This window comes from Anomaloglossus baeobatrachus, chromosome 8, assembly GCF_048569485.1.
Source record: "Anomaloglossus baeobatrachus isolate aAnoBae1 chromosome 8, aAnoBae1.hap1, whole genome shotgun sequence".
NCBI lineage: Eukaryota > Metazoa > Chordata > Amphibia > Anura > Aromobatidae > Anomaloglossus > Anomaloglossus baeobatrachus.
This window is the reverse complement of record NC_134360.1, coordinates 74,225,800-74,251,960: the sequence shown is the minus strand read 5'-3', so window position 1 is coordinate 74,251,960 and position 26,161 is coordinate 74,225,800. Positions and strand designations below refer to the sequence as shown.

General features: G+C 50.4%; 1 protein-coding gene across 1 annotated transcript in view; it reads left to right on the top strand.

Moving 5' to 3' along the window:
• LOC142250026 (inositol-pentakisphosphate 2-kinase-like) overlaps positions 1–25,113 on the top strand; it is a 42,972-nt gene extending 17,859 nt beyond the window's left edge. The window contains exons 2-4 of the mRNA XM_075322089.1: positions 11,798–11,900; positions 13,128–13,207; positions 24,630–25,113. Of these exons, the coding sequence (XP_075178204.1) occupies positions 11,798–11,900; positions 13,128–13,207; positions 24,630–24,855 (409 nt within the window). The 3' untranslated portion in view covers positions 24,856–25,113. The remainder of the gene's footprint in view (positions 1–11,797; positions 11,901–13,127; positions 13,208–24,629) is intronic.
• Positions 25,114–26,161: the final 1,048 nt, after the last annotated feature.

Sequence of the window (26,161 nt, the reverse complement as noted above, 5' to 3'; positions counted from 1 at the left end):
GTAGGTGCCATTTCGCACACATTGCCTTTGTCTCTGTGATTGTTAACAGAGATCATTCCACACACCCTCCAAGTAAGGGAGGAATTGCTTTACTTACTTATTATATTCTTCTGTGAGTTAACAGAGGTATTGCACTCTGCCATAGTCTGCAGCAAAGTCTTTGCACGGTGGACCCTGACTGTCTGATACTCCTTTCAGTTATTATCAGACAGCCCCCCGTAACACCATGTCCCACTCAACCTGCACACCCTGCACACACACCCCTCCCAATGTCCCACTCACCCTGCACACTCCCCCTTCCCATGTCCCACTCATCCTGCACACACCCCCTCCCCATGTCCCACTCACCCTGCACACCCCCCTCCCCATGTCCCACTTATCCTGCAGCCCCCTCCCCATGTCCCACTCACCCTGCACACACCCCCTCCCCATGTCCCACTCACCCTGCACACACCCCCTCCCCATGTCCCACTCACCCTGCACACACCCCCTCCCCATGTCCCACTCACCCTGCACACACCCCCTCCCCATGTCCCACTCACCCTGCACACACCCCCTCCCCATGTCCCACTCACCCTGCACACACCCCCTCCCCATGTCCCACTCACCCTGCACACACACCCTCCCCATGTCCCACTCAACCTTCACACACACCCTCCCCATGTCCCACTCATCCTGCACACACACCCCTCCCAATGTCCCACTCACCCTGCACAGCCCCCCCCTCCCCATGTCCCACTCACCCTGCACAGCCCCCCCTCCCCATGTCCCACTCACCCTGCACAGCCCCCCTCCCCATGTCCCACTCACCCTGCACACACCCCCTACCCATGTCCCACTCACCCTGCACACTCCCAATTCCCATGTCCCACTCATCCTGCACACACCCCCTCCCCATGTCCCACTCACCCTGCACACCCCCCTCCCCATGTCCCACTTATCCTGCACCCCCCCTCCCCATGTCCCACTTATCCTGCACCCCCCCTCCCCATGTCCCACTTATCCTGCACCCCCCCTCCCCATGTCCCACTCACCCTGCACACACCCCCTCCCCATGTCCCACTCACCCTGCACACACCCCCTCCCCATGTCCCACTCACCCTGCACACACACCCTCCCCATGTCCCACTCACCCTGCACACACCCCCTCCCCATGTCTCACTCACTCTGCACACACACCCTCCCCATGTCCCACTTATCCTGCACACACCCCCCTCCCCATGTCCCACTTATCCTGCACACACCCCCTTCCCATGTCCCACTTATCTTGCACACACCTCCTCCCCATGTCCCACTTATCCTGCACACACCCCCTCCCCATGTCCCACTTATCCTGCACACACCTCCTCCCCATGTCCCACTCACCCTGCACACACCTCCTCCCCATGTCCCACTCATCCTGCACTCACCCCCTCCCCATGTCCCACTCATCCTACACACACCTCCTCCCCATGTCCCACTCATCCTGCACACACCCCCTCCCCATGTCCCACTCATCCTGCACACACCCCCTCCCCATGTCCCACTTATCCTGCACACACCCCCTCCCCATGTCCCAATTATCCTGCACACACACCCTCCCCATGTCCCACTCATCCTGAACACTCCCTCCCCATGTCCCACTTATCCTGCACACACCCCCTCCCCATGTCCCACTTATCATGCACACACCTCCTCCCCATCTCCCACTTATCCTGCACACACCCCCTCCCCATGTCCCACTCATCCTACACACACCTCCTCCCTATGTCCCACTTATCCTGCACACACCTCCTCCCCATGTCCCACTTATCCTGCACACACCTCCTCCCCATGTCCCAATCACCCTGCACACACCTCCTCCCCATGTCCCACTCATCCTACACACACCTCCTCCCCATGTCCCACTCATCCTACACACACCTCCTCCCCATGTCCCACTCATCCTGCACACACCCTCTTCCCATGTCCCACTCATCCTGCACACACCCCCTCCCCATGTCCCACTTATCCTGCACACACCCCCTCCCCATGTCCCACTCATCCTGAACACTCCCTCCCCATGTCCCACTTATCCTGCACACACCCCCTCCCCATGTCCCACTTATCCTGCACACACCTCCTCCCCATGTCCCACTTATCCTGCACACACCTCCTCCCCATGTCCCACTTATCCTGCACACACCTCCTCCCCATGTCCCACTTATCCTGCACACACCCCCTCCCCATGTCCCACTCATTCTGCACACACCTCCTCCCCATGTCCCACTCATCCTGCACACACCTCCTCCCCATGTCCCACTCACCCTGCACACACCCCCTCCTCATGTCCCACTCATCCTGCACACACCCCCTCCCCATGTCCCACTCATCCTGCACACACCTCCTCCCCATGTCCCACTCATCCTGCACATACCTCCTCCCCATGTCCCACTCATCCTGCACACACCTCCTCCCCATGTCCCACTCACCCTGCACACACCTCCTCCCCATGTCCCACTCATCCTGCACACACCCCCTCCCCATGTCCCACTCATCCTGCACACACCTCCTCCCCATGTCCCACTCATCCTGCACACACCCCCTCCCCATGTCCCACTCATCCTGCACACACCCCCTCCCCATGTCCCACTTATCCTGCACACACCCCCTCCCCATGTCCCAATTATCCTGCACACACACCCTCCCCATGTCCCACTCATCCTGAACACTCCCTCCCCATGTCCCACTTATCCTGCACACACCCCCTCCCCATGTCCCACTTATCATGCACACACCTCCTCCCCATCTCCCACTTATCCTGCACACACCCCCTCCCCATGTCCCACTCATCCTGCACACACCTCCTCCCCATGTCCCACTCATCCTGCACACACCTCCTCCCCATGTCCCACTCACCCTGCACACACCTCCTCCCCATGTCCCACTCATCCTGCACACACCCCCTCCCCATGTCCCACTCATCCTGCACACACCCCCTCCCCATGTCCCACTCATCCTGCACATACCTCCTCCCCATGTCCCACTCATCCTGCACACACCTCCTCCCCATGTCCCACTCACCCTGCACACACCTCCTCCCCATGTCCCACTCATCCTGCACACACCCCCTCCCCATGTCCCACTCATCCTGCACACACCTCCTCCCCATGTCCCACTCATGCTTCACACACCCCCTCCCCATGTCCCACTCATCCTGCACACACCCCCTCCCCATGTCCCACTCATCCTGCACACACCCCCTCCCCATGTCCCACTCATCCTGCACACACCTCCTCCCCATGTCCCACTCATCCTGCACACACCCCCTCCCCATGTCCCACTCATCCTACACACACCTCCTCCCCATGTCCCACTCATCCTTCACACACCCCCTCCCCATGTCCCACTCATCCTGCACACACCCCCTCCCCATGTCCCACTCATCCTGCACACACTCCCTCCCCATGTCCCACTTATCCTGCACACCCCCCCTCCCCATGTCCCACTTATCCTGCACACACCTCCTCCCCATGTCCCACTCATCCTGCACACACCCCCTCCCCATGTCCCACTCATCCTGCACACACACCCTCCCCATGTCCCACTCATCCTACACACACCTCCTCCCCATGTCCCACTCATGCTTCACACACCCCCTCCCCATGTCCCACTCATCCTGCACACACCCCCTCCCCATGTCCCACTCATCCTGCACACACCTCCTCCCCATGTCCCACTCATCCTGCACACACCCCCTCCCCATGTCCCACTCATCCTACACACACCTCCTCCCCATGTCCCACTCATCCTTCACACACCCCCTCCCCATGTCCCACTCATCCTGCACACACCTCCTCCCCATGTCCCACTCATCCTGCACACACCCCCTCCCCATGTCCCACTTATCCTGCACACACCTCCTCCCCATGTCCCACTCATCCTGAACACACCTCCTCCCCATGTCCCACTCATCCTGCACACACTCCCTCCCCATGTCCCACTTATCCTGCACACACCCCTCCCCATGTCCCACTTATCCTGCACACACCTCCTCCCCATGTCCCACTTATCCTGCACACACACCCTCCCCATGTCCCACTCATCCTGCACACACCTCCTCCCCATGTCCCACTCATCCTGCACACACCTCCTCCCCATGTCCCACTCACCCTGCACACACCTCCTCCCCATGTCCCACTCACCCTGCACACACCCCCTCCCCATGTCCCACTCATCCTGCACACACCTCCTCCCCATGTCCCACTCATCCTGCACACACCTCCTCCCCATGTCCCACTCACCCTGCACACACCCCCTCCCCATGTCACACTCATCCTGTACACACCCCCTCCCCATGTCCCACTCATCCTGCACACACCTCCTCCCCATGTCCCACTCATCCTGCACACACCCCCTCCCCATGTCCCACTCATCCTACACACACCTCCTCCCCATGTCCCACTCATCCTTCACACACCCCCTCCCCATGTTCCACTCATCCTGCACACACCCCCTCCCCATGTCCCACTCATCCTGCACAGACTCCCTCCCCATGTCCCACTTATCCTGCACACCCCCCCTCCCCATGTCCCACTTATCCTGCACACACCTCCTCCCCATGTCCCACTCATCCTGAACACACCTCCTCCCCATGTCCCACTCATCCTGCACACACTCCCTCCCCATGTCCCACTTATCCTGCACACACCCCTCCCCATGTCCCACTTATCCTGCACACACCTCCTCCCCATGTCCCACTCATCCTGCACACACTCCCTCCCCATGTCCCACTTATCCTGCACACCCCCTCTCCCCATGTCCCACTCATCCTGCACACACCTCCTCCCCATGTCCCACTCATCCTGCACACACCCCCTCCCCATGTCCCACTCATCCTGCACACACCTCCTCCCCATGTCCCACTCATCCTGCACACACCTCCTCCCCATGTCCCACTTATCCTGCACACACACCCTCCCCATGTCCCACTTATCCTGCACACACCTCCTCCCCATGTCCCACTCATCCTGCACACACCTCCTCCCCATGTCCCACTCACCCTGCACACACCCCCTCCCCATGTCCCACTTATCCTGCACACACCTCCTCCCCATGTCCCACTCATCCTGCACACACCTCCTCCCCATGTCCCACTCACCCTGCACACACCCCCTCCCCATGTCCCACTCATCCTGCACACACCTCCTCCCCATGTCCCACTCATCCTGCACACACCTCCTCCCCATGTCCCACTCACCCTGCACACACCCCCTCCCCATGTCCCACTCATCCTGCACACACACCCCTCCCCATGTCCCACTCATCCTGCACACACCTCCTCCCCATGTCCCACTCATCCTGCACACACCTCCTCCCCATGTCCCACTCATCCTGCACACACCTCCTCCCCATGTCCCACTCACCCTGCACACCCCCCCTCCCCATGTCCCACTTATCCTGCACACACCCCCTCCCCATGTCCCACTCATCCGTCACACACCCCCTCCCCATGTCCCACTCATCCTGCACACCCCCCCTCCCCATGTCCCACTTATCCTGCACACACACCCTCCCCATGTCCCACTCATCCGTCACACACCCCCTCCCCATGTCCCACTCATCCCCCCTCACCAGACACTTCTTCCTCAGCACATCATCCCTGAACGGCAGCTCCTGCCTGGCTCCTCCCACACGGTCACATGGGCATGAGTCATCACAGGTCCTGCTGATGGATGCACCACTAGAATGCATCTTCTTCCTCTCGGATGGATCCTGCTCTGCCCCTGCCGCGCTGCAGCAAACCTCCGGGGGGCTCCAGGTCACGAGCGCCCCCCGCTGTCATCTGACTGCTGCCTGCAGCCTGCATACAATATTATCACCTGCGGTGGCGTCTGGCGAGCCACGGCCGCAGGTCATAATACACCCGGCGGGGGCACTGCAGTCTGCCGGAGACAGCATTGATTACAGACAAGGGCGGGGCCTCCTGGGGGTTTCCCCGGTACCCCGCCACGCCAGACCGAGCCTGTATGGAGGGCTATGTGGGGCCCATTATTGTGTATGGAGGACTATGTGGCGCCCATTATTCTGTATAGGGGACTATGTGGCGCCCATTATTTTGTATGGAGGACTATGTGGGGCCCATTATTGTGTATGGAGGACTATGTGGGGCCCATTATTGTGTATGGAGGGCTATGTGGGGCCCATTATTGTGTATGGAGGACTATGTGGGGCCCATTATTCTGTATAGGGGACTACGTGGGGCCCATTATTCTGTATAGGGGACTACGTGGGGCCCATTTTTGTGTATTGAGGGTTATGTGGGGCTCATTACTTTGTATAGGGGACTACATGGGGCCCATTATTGTGTATGGAGGGCTATGTGGCGCCCAATATTCTGTATGGAGGGCTATGTGGGGCCCATTATTCTGTATGGAGGGCTATATGGGGCCCATTATTTTATATGGAGGACTATGTGGGGCCCATTATTGTGTATGGAGGGCTACGTGGGGCCCATTATTCTGTATAGGGGACTACGTGGGGCCCATTATTGTGTATGGAGGACTATGTGGCGCCCATTATTCTGTATAGAGGACTATGTGGGACCCATTATTCTGTATAGGGGACTACATGAGGCCCATTATTGTGTATGGAGGGCTATGTGGGGCCCATGATTCTGTATGGAGGGCTATGTGGCGCCCATTATTCTGTATGGAGGGCAATGTGGCGCCCATTATTCTGTGTGGAGGGCTATGTGGGGCCCATTATTCTGTATGGAGTGATAAGTGGGACCCAATATTCTGTATGGAGGGCTTTGTGGGGCCCATTATTGTGTATGAAGGGCTATGTGGGGCTTATTATTCTGTATAGGGGACTATATGGGGCCCATTATTGTGTATGGAGGGCTATGTGGGGCCCATTATTGTGTATGGAGGGCTATGTGGGGCCCATTATTGTGTATGGAGGGCTATGTGGGGCCCATTATTCTGTATGGAGGGCTATGTGGGGCTTATTATTCTGTATAGGGGACTATATGAGGCCCATTATTGTGTATGGAGGGCTATGTGGGGTCCATTATTCTGTATGGAGGGCTATGTGGGGCCCATTATTCTATTTAGTGGACTATGTGGGGCCCATTATTGTGTATGAAGGGTTTTTAGAGGCCCATTTTTCTGTATGGAGGGCTATGTGGGGCCCCTTATTCTGTATAGGGGACTACATGGGGCCCATTATTGTGTATGGAGGGCTATGTGGGGCCCATTATTGTGTATGGAGGGCAATGTGGCGCCCATTATTCTGTATGGAGGGCTATATGGGCCCATTATTGTGTATGGAGGTCTATGTGGGGCCCATTATTGTGTATGGAGGACTATGTGGGGCCCGTTATTCTGTATGGAGGACTATGTGGGACCCATTATTGTGTATGGAGGGCTATGTGGGGCCCATTATTGTGTATGGAGGGCTATGTGGGACCCGTTATTCTGTATGGAGGACTATGTGGGACCCATTATTGTGTATGGAGGGCTATGTGGGGCCCATTATTCTGTATGGAGGGTTATGAGGGGCCCATTATTCTGTATAGGGGACTATGTGGGACCCATTATTGTGTATGGAGGGCTATGTGGGGCCCATTATTGTGTATGGAGGGCTATGTGGCGCCCATTATTCTGTATAGGGGACTATGTGGCGCCCATTATTCTGTATGGAGGGTTATGAGGGGCCCATTATTCTGTATAGGGGACTATGTGGGACCCATTATTCGGTATAGGGGACTATGTGGGACCCATTATTGTGTATGGAGGGATATGTGGGGTACTTTTTTGGGTCCAGAGAACATTTTTATGATTTTTTTTATTTCATTTTTGTTGTGCATGAGATTTTTTAAAACCACCATTTAATGGCAAAACCAATGGAATTGTTTTTTTTCCCAGCGTTTTTCTTGCTGTATAGTTACTTACTTTGTTATGTAGGAGGCAACATGAACAAAACTAGAATTATGGCCTTAATTGTTATTATTTTGATGCCGTTATCGTGCCGGATGAATCAGGTGATAGTTGTGTAGGTTTTGCTGCTCTCAATCATGTTTCGTTTTTTGATTGTTTTTTTTTCCTTTCTATTAAAGTTTTAATGGAAAAAAAGGGTTGTTTGTTTTTACTTTTTATTTATCCAAAAATCTTGTAGAAACAATTAATGGAATATGGGGTTGAGGTAAAAGGGGTGAAGTAGTAGAGCAGCTGAAAAGGACCCCCTGACAGTCCCTAAAACATAAGGGGCCATTTTTCTTTTCTGTCTCTCCTGTCAGTGGCGGATTCTCATCCTCCCGCCTGCGTCATACAGCCGGCACCAGGCGGGGAGCGAGGACGGATCCCTGCAGCAGCGCTGCTATAGTCATTTGTATCAGTGACCCCTGAATATATACAGTGGCTTGCGAAAGTATTCGTCCCCCTTGAACTTTTCAACCTTTTCCCACATTTTAGGCTTCAAGCATAAAGATAAAACATTTTAATTTTAATTTTTTGTTGAAGAATCAACAACATGTTAAACTTTTGTAAAAAGTAAATAACTGAAAATTGGGGCGTGCAATATTATTCAGCCCCTTTACTTTCAGTGCAGCAAACTCACTCCAGACATTCATTGAGGATCTCTGAATGATCCAATGCTGTCCTAAATGACTGATGATGAGAAATATAAGCCCCTGTGTGTAATCAAGTCTCCGTATAAATGCACCTGCTCTGTGATAGTCTCAGTGTTCTGTTTAAAGCACAGATAGCATCATGAAGACCAAGGAACACAACAGGCAGGTCCGTGATACTGTTGTGGAGAAGTTTAAAGCTGGATTTGGTTGCAAAAACATTTCCAAAACTTTAAACATCCCAAGGAGCGCTGTGCAACAGATCATATTGAAATGGACGGAGTATCATACCACTGCAAATCTACCAAGACCCGGCCATTTATCCAAACTCTCATCTCAAACAAGGAAAAGACTGATCAGAGATGCAGCCAATAGGCCCATGATCACTCTGGAGGAACTGCAGAGATCTACAGCTGAGGTGGGAGAGTCTGTCCATAGGACAACAACCAGTCGTACACTGCACAAATCTGGCCTTTATGGAAGAGTGTCAAGAAGAAAGCCATTTATCAAAGATATCCATAAAAAGTGTCATTTAAACTTTGCCACAAGCCACCTGGGAGACAACAAACATGAGGAAGAAGGTGCTCTGGTCAGATGAAACCAAAATCAAACTATTTGGGCACAATGCTAAATGATATGTTTGACGTAAAAGCAACACAGCTCATCACCCTGAACACACCATCCCCACTGTCAAACATGCAAAGCAAGAAGGCCTGCGGAGACACCATCACATGTTTCTCAACGCTGGCAGGAAACTAGCCAGGTCTTTCACCGGGAAGGAACAACCACGGGAAGGGCAGTCTCCAGTCAAGGAGACCACCTATGCCAAACATGGTATCCATCCACAGACAGCCGTTTCGGGGTATTTGCCCCTCATCAGTGTGGAGTAGGAATCTGGCTAGTGGGACATTGCCTAGGAAAAGACTATGTGAGCAAGGATGGTTGACCTTAGGGAGATCAACATCCACCACTGCGGAGACACCATCACGTGTTTCTCAACGCAGTGATTCTAGAGCAATCCCCACTGTCAAACATGATGGTGGCAGCATCATGGTTTGGGCCTGCTTTTCTTCAGCAGGGACAGGGAAGATGGTTAAAATTGATGGGAAGATGGATGGAGCCAAATACAGGACCATTCTTGAAGAAAACGTGTTGGAGTCTGCAAAAAATCTGAGACTGGGACAGAGATTTGTCTTCCAATAAGACAATGATCCAAAACATAAAGCAAAATCTACAATGGAATGGTTCACAAATAAACGTATCCAGGTGTTAGAATGGCCAAGTCACAGTCCAGACCTGAATCCAATCGAGAATCTGTGGAAAGAGCTGAAAACTGCTGTTCACAAACGCTCTCCATCCAACCTCACTCAGCTCCAGCTGTTTACAAAGGAAGAATGGGCGAGAATTTCAGTCTCTCGATGTGCAAAACTGATAGACACATACCCCAAGCGACTGCAGCTGTAATCACAGCAAAAGGTGGCGCTAGAAAGTATTAACTTAAAGGGGATGAATAATATTGCACACCCCAATTTTAAGTTATTTATTTTTTTAAAAAAAAGTTTAAAATAAGCAATAAACCTGCACTAGTTTAGACAAATATGGTCCTGTATTTGGGTTTTTCTATTTTTTCAGTGATTTAATTTTAAAATCACAAATTAATGTTCACAGTTTATTTTGGACCTATGAAATCTCCAGTTCTGCAGGTCACCACTAGATGGCAGAGCTGCACTGGTTTCTGAATGGTTTATTACAGGTTCTTATCTACATACAAAACTTGAGCGCAGTATAGAAAAATGTAAAGATTGTAGACTTTCAGGAATATTTGGGTAGACCATATTCACACTTCTAAAGCGTCAGTAACAAAATGTGCAATTACTATTGCACACATTTAGCCTCTTAGCTAAAACCTGAAAACAAATTCCCTTTAACACTAATTAATCTAAGAGCAGCATGATGTAGGGGCAGAGACCCTGATTCCAGTGCTATCACTTACAGGGCAGTGTTTTATCAGCAGGGGAGTCATTACAAGACTACCTGCCTGGTGCGTCCGCTTGTCAACTGCTGTGTAACCCCGCCCCCCCAACACTGATTGGCAGCTTTCTGTGTACACTGTACATTGACAGAAAGCTGCTAATCCGTGGTGTGGGCGGGGTTATTCAGGGCTCTGCATTCTGACCATTGGTTGGTCTGCGGTAGAAAAAAACCCCATTGTTTTAAATTGATAGCATGCAGATCAGCAAGTGACATATTACTGGAATATTGCACTTCTGTCAGATTACATAGAAAAACCCTCCTGACAGATTGTGATATTATAATATAGAAGTATTTATTAATATAAATATCATAAAAATTAATACAAATATATAAATGCATATTATATAAATATTAATATTAGTCATATATATTCTGATGTCTTCTATGAATATAGTTCAGAGTAATATTTTATTAAGAGTGTATTGCTGATCATGTGTATACCGTATATGATAATGCGAGTTAAGAGGCTTCATACTGACAATGGATGTCCAGGAACGGGACATTCTCCAATGCAATCATTACTGAACTTGATGCCCAGCGCATATATCAGCGAGTGCTCTCTGCTGTGCCTCTGAGGTCTTCTCCATGTGACTGCACATTACATATGTTATAATTGATTATAGATGAGCAGTGATACATATGAGGCTACAAATGATTAAAGGGAATCTGTCAAGTGATTTTGTAGTACAATACTAATGTTATCTTTAAATAGGGATTAAGGCGACCTTTCAGGATCAGTAACTTTTATAGCTTTCCCTCATCCTGTTGTTGTATGCTCCATAGAATTCAGTGTGATGTAGTAACTAGTCAAGCATATGTAAATACAAACTGCATTTGTCCTCCTCCCTCCTCCTACCTGTGTCAGTGCTGGCATCAGTGATAGTAAATCTAAAGTGCCCCTGAGCTGCCCCCACCCATACTCACTCCCACTTCTCAGCAGTCATAGTGAATGCACTGGGATGTGGGAGGGGGAGCAATGAATATGTCAGGATAAGGTAGAGAAATAAAACTTACTGATCCTGAAAGGTCTCCTTAAGCCCTATTTTAAAGATAACCTTAGTATTCTACTACAAAATCACTTGACAGATTAACTTTAATGTACTAATTTTCCCTGTATTGGTCATAGTGGCTATAGTAACGGTAACATTCTTTTTTTTTTTTCTTTTTTTTCAGAAGTACTCTGCTCTTGGATGGACCTTATGATGAAACCTTCTTTGAGAGGCTAAAGGATCTGTCACTGGAAGATGATGGTAGCGTGGAGTATGCAGTAACTAAGGTAAGTACTAGCCTCACTAATATATCGGTTTTCCGACTTTTGGTTAAAGGGAGATATGAGCAGAAATAAGGAAAAACACATTACTTACCTGATAAAAACCACTGGTATTCTAACTCTGCTGCTTCCGATGGTCTGTTCTGCAGACATAACCCCTGATTATCCACAGGTATTATGTTATCATTACCAATCGCTAGCTATGATTGGGTTCTGTGCCCAGAACTACTATTAGCAATGCCAGCCCCAGATGAAGCGATAAATACATGTGAAACATGCATTGTGTGAGAATACCTATTTCACATTAGGACATCTTGTGGTAATGTTACTGCCTTATATTGCTTGATGTTTGCTATATCCAACATCTCTGTTGTACTAGGGACACTCCTATGCCATTACTGGTAGGTGACTTGTCCTAGTCAGCTTCCAGGCCATTTACTATTCCTTTGTCTTGCTTCAATGCAGGGCTCCTGTATTCTCTCCTTTTCTTCTTCTAGACTTTATCATCTTTTTTGTGCTTTTTTAAGGTATTTTTTTTGCTTTTACTTTCCCTTTTAATCAGCTAAAATGTCAGACACTAATGGTCTATCCATAGTAGGTCAGTTTGTGTATCCCTTTTCTTATAAGGCACCTTTTGTTTTTTTTATCTTTTATGTATAACTAATAAACTTTTATTGGCTATTACTTGTAAACTCACTTTGTATGCGTGATCGCTGGTATATATACAGGCTCAGACATTTGGATGTAATGAGAAGAAACGTTTGTCACAATTCTGAAATCTGCAGTTATACAGATTGAGTACCGTGTGCAGTAAGCATACTGTCATGATTCCCTGTCACATGACACCTAGGTATGCGATTTTTATAGTTGTGGTCCCATATCGATTTGGGGTCTCATGCGCTACTCTCATAAAACATTGAAATGAAAGGGAAGTAAAGTCAGCACAAGACCGCAACTATACAAGTCGTACACTTGAGGTCAAGGAACCACCCACTCACAGGGGAATCATGACAGTGTGCTCACTGCACATTGTATCAGTCTGCAGTTAAATAGACCGACTGCAGACTTTTCTTCTCAACTCAAAAAAAATAAAACCATTTAAAAAAAAAAAAATTAATCATTTTATTGCAAGAAGTCTTGCAGTTATCCACTTTTTTCGTAGATTCCCGAGGGTGTGCGCACCTTAAGGCCACACAGGCACACTAAGTCTTGCTCGTGTCTTCCTCTTTTCAGATTCAGCAATACCGAGTAGCCATGACAGCCAAGGATTGTTCAATAATGATCGCCCTTTCCCCCACTGTTCAGGAGGAATGGTAAGTGCGCATCATTCCCATCCTCATGTAGTTAGGCATTGACGTCTCTGCCTCAGATCAGACATTGTATAGCAGAAATATACAGGGCTACTTACTGTAACGTCAGCATGTTAGTGATGAATATTACCACTAGGTGTGAACAGGACACAGCCAGGTTGCAGTGGGTAGTAAAATGGAATGGGTGGTCCGGTTTCCTTGAGTGTCTCGCCTTGTGTGCCTGTTTTAAGACCTTGGAAACTACCATAGTAAATAACACATGTGAACTAATTTAAAGGGGTTGTTCACTACTGGAAAGCCTCTGCTTAGTCACTCCAGGAGCCCATAGAAAGTAAAAGCAATCTATGCTCCCCTCCCACAGCGGCACCTTTCCAGCGATGATAGCTGCTGCTATTCTTGGTGGTTCATGTGATATTGCTGTAGCTTTAGTAATTAGTCAGAGCATACAATACACTCCGATGGAATATTGATTAGCTGCAGCGGTCTTGTTACACAACAATACCACATGGCATACTGGTAGTATCAGCGGCCGTCATCGCTGGAAAGGTGCTGCTGTGGGAGGTGAGTATATATTGTTTTTATTTTCTATGGGGGTCCTGCAGAGATTAAGCAAGGGTTTTCCAGAAGTGGACAACCCCTTTAACTGTACATCTTTACGATCCGCCTCAGTGGTGTTACAGCAATACCAGTAATGACTCTGGTCAATTCTTTCGAGGGTTTGGCTGGCCTTTATATATCACATCTATTGTTTTGATGATAAATTTGTAATACTTCCAGACTAACAAATGGTTATAAGTCGGTTAAATGTTGTCATTTTCTTACGTAGTTGAGCTCCACCTGATGGTCATAGTGCCCCTCCATGTAAAGGGCTGAGTGTTGCCGCTCACACGTGCGCTCAGTTGCTCTCCCCAGTGCCTTGTGCGCTGGTTGCTCTGCAAAGTAAAAGTGATCACTGTGCACAGCACAGGCCGGGGAGAGTCCTCGGTGTTATCAGCATTTAGCACTTTATATTGGGAAAACCTGGTGACAGCTTCCCTTTTAAAGCCACACCTTAACTGCTCTATTACTGCAGTCCTTTGACCTGTATCTAAACTCCCCAATACCTCCCGCGTATGCCAAATAGTACCTTTTACAGTTCTGGCATACGGCACCGTCCAGTCCATTGGGCATGTTATCTTTTTCTATTCTCAGCATCTCCTAAATCCCTGCAGCTGCCGTCCTCCTGGCCTGACTGATGTGGATAACACATGCTACGTCATTCACAGATTGTCGCAAATCTTGTACCTGCGCAGGCGTTCCATACTTTTCACTACGGAGTGTAGAGCAGAGTCCTATAATGCAGTGACAACTTTTAACCTGGAAGTGAAGGTGGCGCCAGCACTAGTATGGGACTCTGCTCTGTACTGAGTGGTGCCGGGCATAGAGCTCCTGCGCTTCATGCTCTGTACTCAGTAGGGCCGGGCATAGAGCTCCTGCGCTTCATGCTCTAGACTCAGTGGGGCCGGGCATAGAGATCCTGCGCTTCATGCTCTGTTCTCAGTAGGGCCGGGCATAGAGCTCCTGCGCTTCATGCTCTGTTCTCAGTAGGGCCGGGCATAGAGCTCCTGCGCTTCATGCTCTGTTCTCAGTAGGGCCGGGCATAGAGATCCTGCGCTTCATGCTCTGTTCTCAGTACGGCCGGGCATAGAGCTCCTGCGCTTCATGCTCTGTACTCAGTAGGGCCGGGCATAGAGCTCCTACGCTTCATGCTCTAGACTCAGTGGGGCCGGGCATAGAGATCCTGCGCTTCATGCTCTGTTCTCAGTAGGGCCGGGCATAGAGCTCCTGCGCTTCATGCTCTGTTCTCAGTAGGGCCGGGCATAGAGCTCCTGCGCTTCATGCTCTGTTCTCAGTAGGGCCGGGCATAGAGATCCTGCGCTTCATGCTCTGTTCTCAGTAGGGCCGGGCATAGAGATCCTGCGCTTCATGCTCTGTTCTCAGTACGGCCGGGCATAGAGCTCCTGCGCTTCATGCTCTGTACTCACTGTGGCCGGGCATAGAGCTCCTGCGCTTCATGCTCTGTTCTCAGTAGAGTCGGGCATAGAGCTCCTGCAATTCATGCTCTGTTCTCAGTAGGGCCGGGCATAGAGCTCCTGCGCTTCATGCTCTGTTCTCAGTAGAGTCGGGCATAGAGCTCCTGCGCTTCATGCTCTGTTCTCAGTAGGGCTGGGCATAGAGCTCCTGCGCTTCATGCTCTGTTCTCAGTAGGGCCGGGCATAGAGCTCCCGCGCTTCATGCTCTGTTCTCAGTAGGGCCGGGCATAGAGATCCTGCGCTTCATGCTCTGTTCTCAGTAGGGCCGGGCATAGAGATCCTGCGCTTCATGCTCTTTTCTCAGTAGGGCCGGGCATAGAGCTCCTGCGCTTCATGCTCTGTTCTCAGTAGGGCCGGGCATAGAGTTCCTGCGCTTCATGCTCTGTTCTCAGTAGGGCCGGGCATAGCGATCCTGCGCTTCATGCTCTGTTCTCAGTAGGGCCGGGCATAGAGTTCCTGCGCTTCATGCTCTGTTCTCAGTAGGGCCGGGCATAAAGCTCCTGCACTTCATGCTCTGTTCTCAGTAGGGCCGGGCATAGAGCTCCTACGCTTCATGCTCTGTTCTCAGTAGGGCCGGGCATAGACCTCCTGCGCTTCATGCTCTGTACTCACTGTGGCCGGGCATAGAGCTCCTGCGCTTCATGCTCTGTTCTCAGTAGAGTCGGGCATAGAGCTCCTGCGCTTCATGCTCTGTTCTCAGTAGGGCCGGGCATAGAGCTCCTGCGCTTCATGCTCTGTTCTCAGTAGGGCCGGGCATAGAGCTCCTGCGCTTCATGCTCTGTTCTCAGTAGGGCCGGGCATAAAGCTCCTGCACTTCATGCTCTGTTCTCAGTAGGGCCGGGCATAGAGCTCCTACGCTTCATGCTCTGTTCTCAGTAGGGCCGGGCATAGACCTCCTGCGCTTCATGCTCTGTACTCACTGTGGCCGGGCATAGAGCTCCTGCGCTTCATGCTCTGTTCTCAGTAGAGTCGGGCATAGAGCTCCTGCGCTTCATGCTCTGTTCTCAGTAGGGCCGGGCATAGAGCTCCTGCGCTTCATGCTCTGTTCTCAGTAGGGCCGGGCATAGAGCTCCTGCGCTTCATGCTCTGTTCTCAGTAGGGCCGGGCATAGAGCTCCTGCGCTTCATGCTCTGTTCTCAGTAGGGCCGGGCATAGAGTTCCTGTGCTTCATGCTCTGTTCTCAGTAGGGCCGGGCATAGCGATCCTGCTCTTCATACTCTGTAGGGCCGGACATAGCGATCCTGCGCTTCATACTCAGTAGGGCCGGGCATAGAGCTCCTGCGCTTCATACTCTGTAGGGCCGGGCATAGCGATCCTGCGCTTCATACTCAGTAGGGCCGGGCATAGCGATCCTGCGCTTCATACTCTGTAGGGCCGGGCATAGGGATCCTGCGCTTCATACTCTGTAGGGCCGGGCATAGCGATCCTGCGCTTCATACTCTGTAGGGCCAGGCATAGCGATCCTGCGCTTCATACTCTGTAGGGCCAGGCATAGCGCGCTGGCTCTTCTTCTGTAGATGACCTGGGACGCATTGTCCCCCTCATCTATCAGGCCAGGAGGACGGCAGCTGCAGGGATTGAGTAAGCGCTGAGAAGATGCTCATTGGACCGGACCACAGCGTATACCAGAAGAATAAAAGTGATTTATTTTATTTAGAAAAAGCAAGAGAGGTTGGGGTTTAGATACCGGTCGATAGACGGCGAAAATACAGCAGTTAAGGGGGGTGGTTTTAGTTTATATTGAGAAAACTTGGAGATCGCTTCCCTTTAAACACCAGGTGGCACCATAATATCAGCTATACCTCATCAGTATTCGTGTTATCCCATTTTCTTAGATAAGAGAAGGTAAAGCGAGCGTACAGCTATTACTTATGGATGGAGTCAGTGCGGTATTAGACATTGATGTTCGCAGTGTATAGTACTGCGTTGCAGATGGTTGATGCATGATTTATATTACAGGGACGTTTGGTACCCGGAATACGCAAATAAAACCACTGTATCCACTATGAAAAAAAAACCCAAAACAATCTGGAGTATAGATTTTAGTAGTCTTGTTGGCAGATAAAAATATATGTAAAAACCTGCAGGTAACGGGATACGCAAGGACTGCACGGAACCACGGGGGTTAATCAATGCAAATTTAATAACATATTGCACAACACAGGTGGAGGAATAGTGCGGGAAAGGAGGGGAAGAAAAGCGGGAATGTGCACAGCAGTAGATATAATGTAATATACATACAACCACTTTGAATAGCTTGTCAAGGGTGGGAAGCCTCAGATTGTCCTCCCAAAAGCAAAACACAAAAATCCTTATTAAACAAAAAAACGCAGAGTCCTTGTTACCTTACTCGTATAACACAGTGCAGAGTCTTTTCCTATCTGTCCCTAACTAAAAGTAGTGTGCACACTTAACTGCAGGTTTCAGCGTGGGGTACCTCGTCACCGTTGGGGCCCGTATTCCGCCGGCAGACACCTCTAAAGTTCAGTCTTTGTCCCGTCTCTGTAATTTGCCCGTGCTGTCTGGCTCCTCGCTCCACATCCAGCCTTTCTTGGATCTGTGTCTTGGGGAGATGTCACGCAGCACTCAGGTACTTGGACCTTGTTCAGCAGGGCAGAATGCAGCCTTGCCTTCTTCAGCACCTCTGAACACACACTTCTCTGCATCAAAAACAGCTACCAAAACCAGCTCCTCCTCACATCCTGTTCAGGACTGTACCAAAGTAAATCAAGTAGCAGGGGTTTGTGCCCGCTGTTCTTTGTTTTGACAGCAGGTGGCAGCATAACAAGGAAAAGTCCACAGTCTTCTAATCTATATATGTAAATGTTAACAGATCTTACATTTCCCCCCCTCTTTAACCTCGGCCGTCCCGGCCGATACTCTCCTGAGGCACTCTGCACAGGGGCACACGGTGGCAACTCCTGCCCTGCTTCACAACCTGTTGCTTGGGAGCCAATGTCTTAAAACAGGATCTAGTGGCAGAACACACAAATTCATCTGCCAAGTACCGATCAGGGGGAATACCAGCATTAGCCCGCTCAGTCCGGCGTGGTACTACGGCTATGTCACCAGACGTCGGCGCCGTATCAGGGAGTACAGTATTCTCGTCCCCATCTCTGGCGATTAGTGACTCCTGCTCTGCAGGGGTGGCACCTGTGTCTTGAACGGATGGGGGCGTGGATCTCTCCCAGTCTACTGGGTTGGCCGGGGCCCGCCACCATTCTTCATCGTCAGAGCCCTCTTCGAGGGTAACAGGAACGGGCACGGGCATCGTCTCCGAGGTACTTTGTCTGGTCCTGTCTTCTGAATAGCAGGGCCTCAGCATATTACGATGCAGGATGAGGGTGTCGCCTCTTCGCTCGCCTCTCACTTCGTATACTGATCCGTGGGGCGAGATTCTTCTGATCACAATGTACAGCTCTGTTTTCCAGCGCTCGCTCAACTTGTTTCTCGGGTGCTTCTCTGCAACTAGTACTCGGTCTCCTGGCAAGAACGGGGTTTCACACACAGGTTTCCGCTGTGGATGTGTCTTTTCTTGCAGTCGCTTGGTGACAATTCGATGGATAGTCTCCAGCCGTCGACGGTGACAGTCAACCCAGGAACCCACACTCTGACCTTCACTGATCTCGGGGGGAGCCAGGTTGAGCTCTTCTATGCCTCTTCCGGCTCTTCCAAACAGTAGCACGTACGGGGTGTACCCAGTGGTGGAGTGGACACGATTATTGTACGCCCACACGAGTTCTGCGAGATAGCCGGGCCAGTGATTCTTACGATCATCCTCTAACGTGCGTAGCATTTGTAGGAGGGTCCGGTTAAATCTCTCGCAGGCTCCGTTGCCCTGTGGATGATAAGGCGTAGTCCTTGACTTCTGCATTCCGTAAATCCTTTGCAGCTCTCTCATGACACCGCCCTGAAAGCAAGCCCCTTGGTCGGAATGTATTCTTTTGGGGCAGCCGTACACCCGGATAAAGTCATCACTGATGGCTCGAGCAGCTGATTCAGCCATCTGATCTCTGGTGGGCGTCACCACCGCAAATTTGGAGAAGTGATCTGTCATCACAAGGCAGAACTGATAGCCCCGGTGGGAGTGGCCAATCTTCAGATAATCGATCATGAGTACTTCCAATGGCTCTTTGGTTGCAATAGTCTGTACTGGTGCTCGCTGTGGGGGAGCTTTACTTAAATCACAGGAACGGCACAGTTTACAGGCCTTCTCTACTGCCCGAAGCATCTGAGGACAGTATACTATTCTTTGCAACCACTGGTAAGTCTTGTCCGGTCCGAAATGGGCTCCCTTCTCATGCGCCTCTCGGGCCAATGGTACTGCCATCTTCTGGGGTATCACTACTTGCCACCGCACTTCCAACTCTGTAGCTAGGTGCACCTTCCGATACAGCATCCCTTCTTGCACCGACAGCTTATCCCACTGGCTGAGAATCTGGAGGGCCACATGCGACAGCGTGGCCCGTATTTCCTTTCTAGGCTTGCGCTGCTGGATCACCCACTCTTTCACTTGAAGCAGTTCTGGGTCAGATGACTGGATTTTCACCCATTCCTCTCTGGTTTGGCCAAGCAGGCGTGATGTCGTGCCCGACGTAATTTCCAGCATACGAGCCTCTACCAATTGAGCGGTGAATTTACTGAAGTCCGGAATTTCGTCTTCCTCCAACTGTTCATCTCTCTCCCCCACTGGGGCTTCGGTGGTAACACGAGAAAGGGCATCCGCATTCTGATATTCATGCTTGGAGCGGTACTGCACATGATAATTGTATCTGGAGAGTCGTGCCAGCCACCTCTGTTCCATTGCTCCCAGTTTGGCGGTGGAGATGTGAGCCAGGGGATTATTATCTGTATAGACTTCAATTTGGGCTCCCGTGAGATATTCCGAGAACCTTTCGGTTATTGCCCATACTAGTGCCAGTAACTCCAGCCGAAAGGAACTGTAATTCTCGGGGTTGCGCTCGGCTTCCCGTAACGTCCGACTTCCATATGCAATCACCCGTTCAGTACCATTCTGTACCTGGGCCAGTACTGCACCCAGGCCGTAGAGGCTTGCATCTGTATACAACCGAAAAGGGAGGTTATAGTCTGCATAGGCAAGCACAGGGGCGCTAACCAAGGCCTCTTTCAATCGGTGTAAGGCTTCTGCTTGTCTTGGTCCCCAGCAAATTTTCTGTGCTTTTGGTCCTTTCGCAGTCCCTCGGAGCAATTCGTGCAAAGGTTCTGCCTCCTTCGCGAAATCTTTGATAAAGCGACGGTAATATCCGGCTAGCCCCAGGAAAGCTCGAACCTCCCGCACTGTGCTGGGTGTGGGCCATTGTAGCACTGCTCTCACTTTCCCATCGGAGGGCTGTACGCCGGCTTCCGACACCTTGTGTCCGAGATATTCAATCTCTTCCTGAAAGATCCGGCATTTTTTTGGTTTCAGTTTAAGCCCATGGGCCCGTAACCGCTGAAACACTTGACCCAGGTTTTCTAGATGTTTTTCGAAGGTTGCAGAATACACTACTATGTCATCCAGGTAAATCAACGTGGCCTCGAAGTTCATGTCTCCAAGGCAACTTTCCATGAGGCGCTGAAAAGTCCCTGGGGCATTATTTAGTCCAAACGGCATGCGATTGAACTCGAAGAGTCCCATGGGTACAATAAATGCGGTCTTGGCCTTGTCTTTCTCTGCCACAGGGACCTGCCAATATCCGCTGGCCAGATCAAGGGAGGAGAAGTAACGTGCCTTTCCCAGCGCCGACAGGGACTCCTCTATCCGGGGCAGAGGGTAGGAATCACGAACCGTGCATCCATTAAGCTTGCGGTAGTCAACACAGAAGCGGGTAGACCCATCCTTTTTCTTGACCAGCACGATTGGGGCAGCCCATGGACTCTGACTTTCTCTTACCACCCCGCTCTTCAGCATTTGCGCCAAGAGCTCTTTCACCTCTTGGTAGTACTTTGGGGGTATTTGTCTGTACCTTTCCCTGATCGGTGGGGCATCTCCCGTGGGTATTTCATGCTGGATCTTGTCAGTACAGCCAAAATCTTCTGCGTGACGGGAGAACGTGGCTTGATTCTCCCAAATAAAGTCTTCTATGGCTTGGGCTTGCTCCGAAGCGAAGGGGCTCAGGTCCACTCCCATCTGCCCTAAGATGACGCGACTGTTCCACTGATCAGTGGGTTTCTCTTTTCTTTCCATAGAAACAGCCCAAGTCCAGGCTTCCTCTGCCATGGGGTGCAATTCAATCGATTCTGCGGTCGCCACCTCTTCAGGCGCCAGGTAGACATGGGCCAGAACAACTCCCGAGGTCAAGGTGTAGGCCTGTTCACCGGTGTTCACGCAACGGAAAGGGACTCTTCCATTTCTTACTGTTGCTAAAGTGCGAGCCACCAACGGTTCATCTCCGTTATCTTCACCATGGTAAGGCTCCACCAACACCTCCATCCCCTCGAGTGTACGGTGGGCTCCGACTGGCAAGGTGAGGACTGTCTCACGATTTGGAGGTAGAGTAATTGTTGTCTGTCTTGGGACTCAAACCCTCCCCACCGGGTAGCGACTCCCACCATTCCTCCACAGTCCTCGGGCACGGATAAGGTGTTGGAAGACCTTTTGGGCGGGCCTGTTAGCAACTGTCGTTTTCCAGTAATCACAGCCCCTCTTGTTGAAGAGCAACTGGTCTAATTCTTTCAGGACGTTCATACCCACGATAGCCGGCACCTCTCTGTCGTACCGGCCCTCCGTTAACACAATCCCTTTTTTGCCTAAGTTCTGGCCACATGCACGTATGTTCATCCACACGACTCCTACAACCGGAATGGGAAGATTGTTTGCAGCCCTCAGTTTGATATGTGCCCCTTTGTCAATGGATACAGTTTGTCCAAAATGTTGGTAGAAGAACTGTTCTGGCATGGTGGTCACTTGGGACCCTGTATCCATCAAGCATCTTACTTCTTTCCCTTCAAATTCGGCCATGATCGTCGGCGTGCTGGCTGCTATATCTTCAGGGCGTTGGTTTTCTCTAAGCTCAGTTGGTCTCCCCGCCATGTGCCCATCCATGGAGGGAGGCACTAGTTTAACGGCGGTCTTTCTTGAGAAGTCTTCCTCTCCGGACAGTGTCGGAATAAATGGTTCTGATTTCCACAGTTCCAACACTGGTACTCTCCAGCGGGTCTCGATCGTCTCTGCTCGATCTGTCCCCTCTCTTCTTGATAGGTATGCGTGCGGGTATTTGGCCGCGGTGCTGTCGTTCTTACTTCTGACGCCGGGGCTTGCATATTCTTCAGCAACTCTTGTAGAGCAGTAACCGTCTCTTGTAACTGATCCACTTTAGCCTCAAGTTGGCTCGTTTCTCGGTTTTTCTCACCCGGGACTATCTTATGCATACAAACTTCACCCCAGGCGTTCTGCGGGTCGCAATTTTCAGTTTGTGCGCGGGAGACTGCTTCTTCCAATATCTCCTGGAAAGTTAGTTTTTTTTCTACCCTGAGCCGTTCACGGAGGGCACCTTTGATCTTGGGGTTATGTAACCCACGGAGGAATTGATCTCGCAGGGTACGGTCAGCATAACCGGGGGTTTGTGCTAGCTCTGGCTCTGCTGTAAGCATTTGTCTCATTATTCTCTGGAGTGCATTTGCATACTGTGGCAGACCTTCTTCTTCACCCTGTAGCCTGTAGAACAGTTGCGCCTGTAAATCTCCTGCTTCTGGTTTCCCGCCATACACTCTCTCAAGAATCTTCACCACCTGCTCTAACGTCTTTCGTTCACTCTCTGGGCGCAATAAAATAGTCTCTTGAGCATGGCCTTCAAGGGCAATCAACAATATCTCCCCTTGATTTTCTGCAGTCACTCCTGCTACTCTCAACATGCCCCTTACTCTCTGCGCCCAGTCATGGAGAGGTACATTGCTGCCAGTAAATTTTGGTATATGGGTCAGCATAGCCCCCAGGGACAGCTGCCTTGCTGGTATTCCCCCATCAGGTTGTATTAGTACACCTCCATCAGCGACACCCCCATCAGCGACACCCCCCTGTCCGTCCATTGTTCCGTACCAGCCTGCGTATCCTGCCGACTACGCCAAATGTAATAACCTGCAGGTAACGGGATACGCAAGAACTGCACGGAACCACGGGGGTTAATCAATGCAAATTTAATAACATATTGCACAACACAAGTGGAGGAATAGTGTGGGAAAGGAGGGGAAGAAAAGCGGGAATGTGCACAGCAGTAGATATAATGTAATATACATACAACCACTTTGAATAGCTTGTCAAGGGTGGGAAGCCTCAGATTGTACTCCCAAAAGCAAAACACAAAAATCCTTATTAAACAAAAAAACGCAGAGTCCTTGTTACCTTACTCGTATAACACAGTGCAGAGTCTTTTCCTATCTGTCCCTAACTAAAAGTAGTGTGCACACTTAACTGCAGATTTCAGCGTGGGGTACCTCGTCACCGTTGGGGCCCGTATTCCGCCGGCAGACACCTCTAAAGTTCAGTCTTTGTCCCGTCTCTGTAATTTGCCCGTGCTGTCTGGCTCCTCGCTCCACATCCAGCCTTTCTTGGATCTGTGTCTTGGGGAGATGTCACGCAGCACTCAGGTACTTGGACCTTGTTCAGCAGGGCAGAATGCGGCCTTGCCTTCTTCAGCACCTCTGAACACACACTTCTCTGCATCAAAAACAGCTACCAAAACCAGCTCCTCCTCACATCCTGTTCAGGACTGTACCAAAGTAAATCAAGTAGCAGGGGTTTGTGCCCGCTGTTCTTTGTTTTGACAGCAGGTGGCAGCATATCAAGGAAAAGTCCACAGTCTTCTAATCTATATATGTAAATGTTAACAGATCTTACATATACTCTATAGAAATGAGGCTACGGTGGCGCTCCCCTGCCGTGTCTCAGAGCACCATTATGCCCGCTCACGTTGCCTTCTGAGCACATTGTCGTATCTTGATGGAGTTCAGGCAGCGTTCACTTGAGTGCTCTCAATCAGCATCTCTGCACCTCCGCACAGACACTGCAGGCGCTCATCACTGGCTCCTGTCCACTGCCACTGCTCGGTCCTATACTGGAGCCAGGGAGAAGAACCGTCAGTGACACTGAGCGCAGCGGAGATCCTGCACTGGCTGCGGGGAGGCGCAGAGCTGCTGATTCAGTGCAGGCAGTGCTTGCTTTAGAGCTGTCAATCAAGATCTAACGCAATGCTCCGTATGCACTACGTATACCACTAAGGTGTATACTATAGCGGTCTGTAGGGGACTGGCCCCTATAGAAGTGGTTTGATGAGCATTTTGGGGCTGACTGCCTCCCTGCAAGTGCCTAGTCCTCATTTTCTTGCTTCACATCAATCTGTGGTCTCTTGTTTCAGTTTCAACTCCAGACCTTTAATTAAAGCCTCAAGATCCAGCTTCATGCATTCAGTTTCCATCCTGGATTTGGACTTAAAGCCCTATGAGAACATCCCCTACCAGCACAAGCGGGACAGTAAGATTGTTACCCATTACCTAAAAAGCCTTCAGAGCCGGGAGGAGCCGAGCACCTCGCTCATCTTCCCAGAAAGAGACGACTGTACCCTCCTCCTGCACCAAGTATAGTGTAAAGCTGTGAATGCTCCAACGTGGTGCTGTCACTTTATCTGGCTGATCCGGCATGCAGGCGCCACACTTTCTTCTTATATTGCAGAAGCCACACATTCATTCTGACAAGTGAAAGGGAATGACTCGCTGCATGGTGTGAACTGTAAATAAAGCCTTTCCTCGTCTTTGATGGTTTGATACATGAAGACAGACTACAACAGATTTGTAATATAAATTTCTAAGATTACCGAGCCTTTGTCTACTGCAGAGACGAGCTGCCGTTGCTTAGGTGAACCCTGGTCCTTTGCATCCATTCTGCTGCTTTCATATAGAGTGCCTAAGGAGAGGTCCAGGCTTACCTCCAATGAGCCTTATGCAAAGGTCTGTGCTGTATCCGGGTAAGGACCTGGAGGAATCCACTTACAGGCTGTGGTGTTATAGATTGTGCAATGCAAACTGAATTTATTTTCCTTAATGTTCACAGAAGCCATTATTGTGTCCATGTTCTCAGATGGTTTTCTGCTAATGTCCTATGTCATGTGAAGAGGCAAAACTGCATCCAAAAAGCCTCTCCCGGTGTTCTTTGGTCCCTTTACGTGCTTTGTTCTTCTACCTTCTCCAGGAAAGTCGCCCTCTGCTTTGGTGCAGCCGGAGGATATGTTTTAGCTAACTTTAAGTTTGCAATTTGCTCCCAATCCGTGGTTTCTACACGGGAATAATGAATTTGCACAGGTTTCCATTTTTCCGTGATGTCGTTGCAATGAGCCCAATCTTGGTTGCTAATTCCTTATACCTCTGAAATGTAACAACGTCCTCAATCTTGTATTATTGGAGAACTCAGACACTCACATCACACAGTGTAAAGTGTTTGAAAACTTTGGAGTATATGTCCTATATATATTATTTTATATGTCCTGAAGATCGGAGGGGTCTGAGTCCTAAGATACCCACTTGTTGGCTCAGAATGCTTTTCGGATTCAGGCAGGTCATTAGGTAGAAGCTCCTGCGCAGAGCAGTATACTCATCAGGTCTCTGAGCCCATACACGCTCATTTCTGCCCCATAAGCTGTATGATCCTGAACAGTATTTTGAGCGATTGGTAAAGGCTTTCAGGATCCCAGTTCCCAACGATCTACAAGAAATGTAAGGACTAATAAACTATAATTAGGCTGCAAAGTTTAGATACACTTTTAATGTAGCCTCCCCCCTTCTCCAGGTAGGTGCTAATTATATTCCAAGACTTGAATTTTTAGCTCAGTGATTCAAATATTAATGGGTTAATCCAGAATTAGACAAAAGGGGTTTACCTTCCCCCCCCCCATGA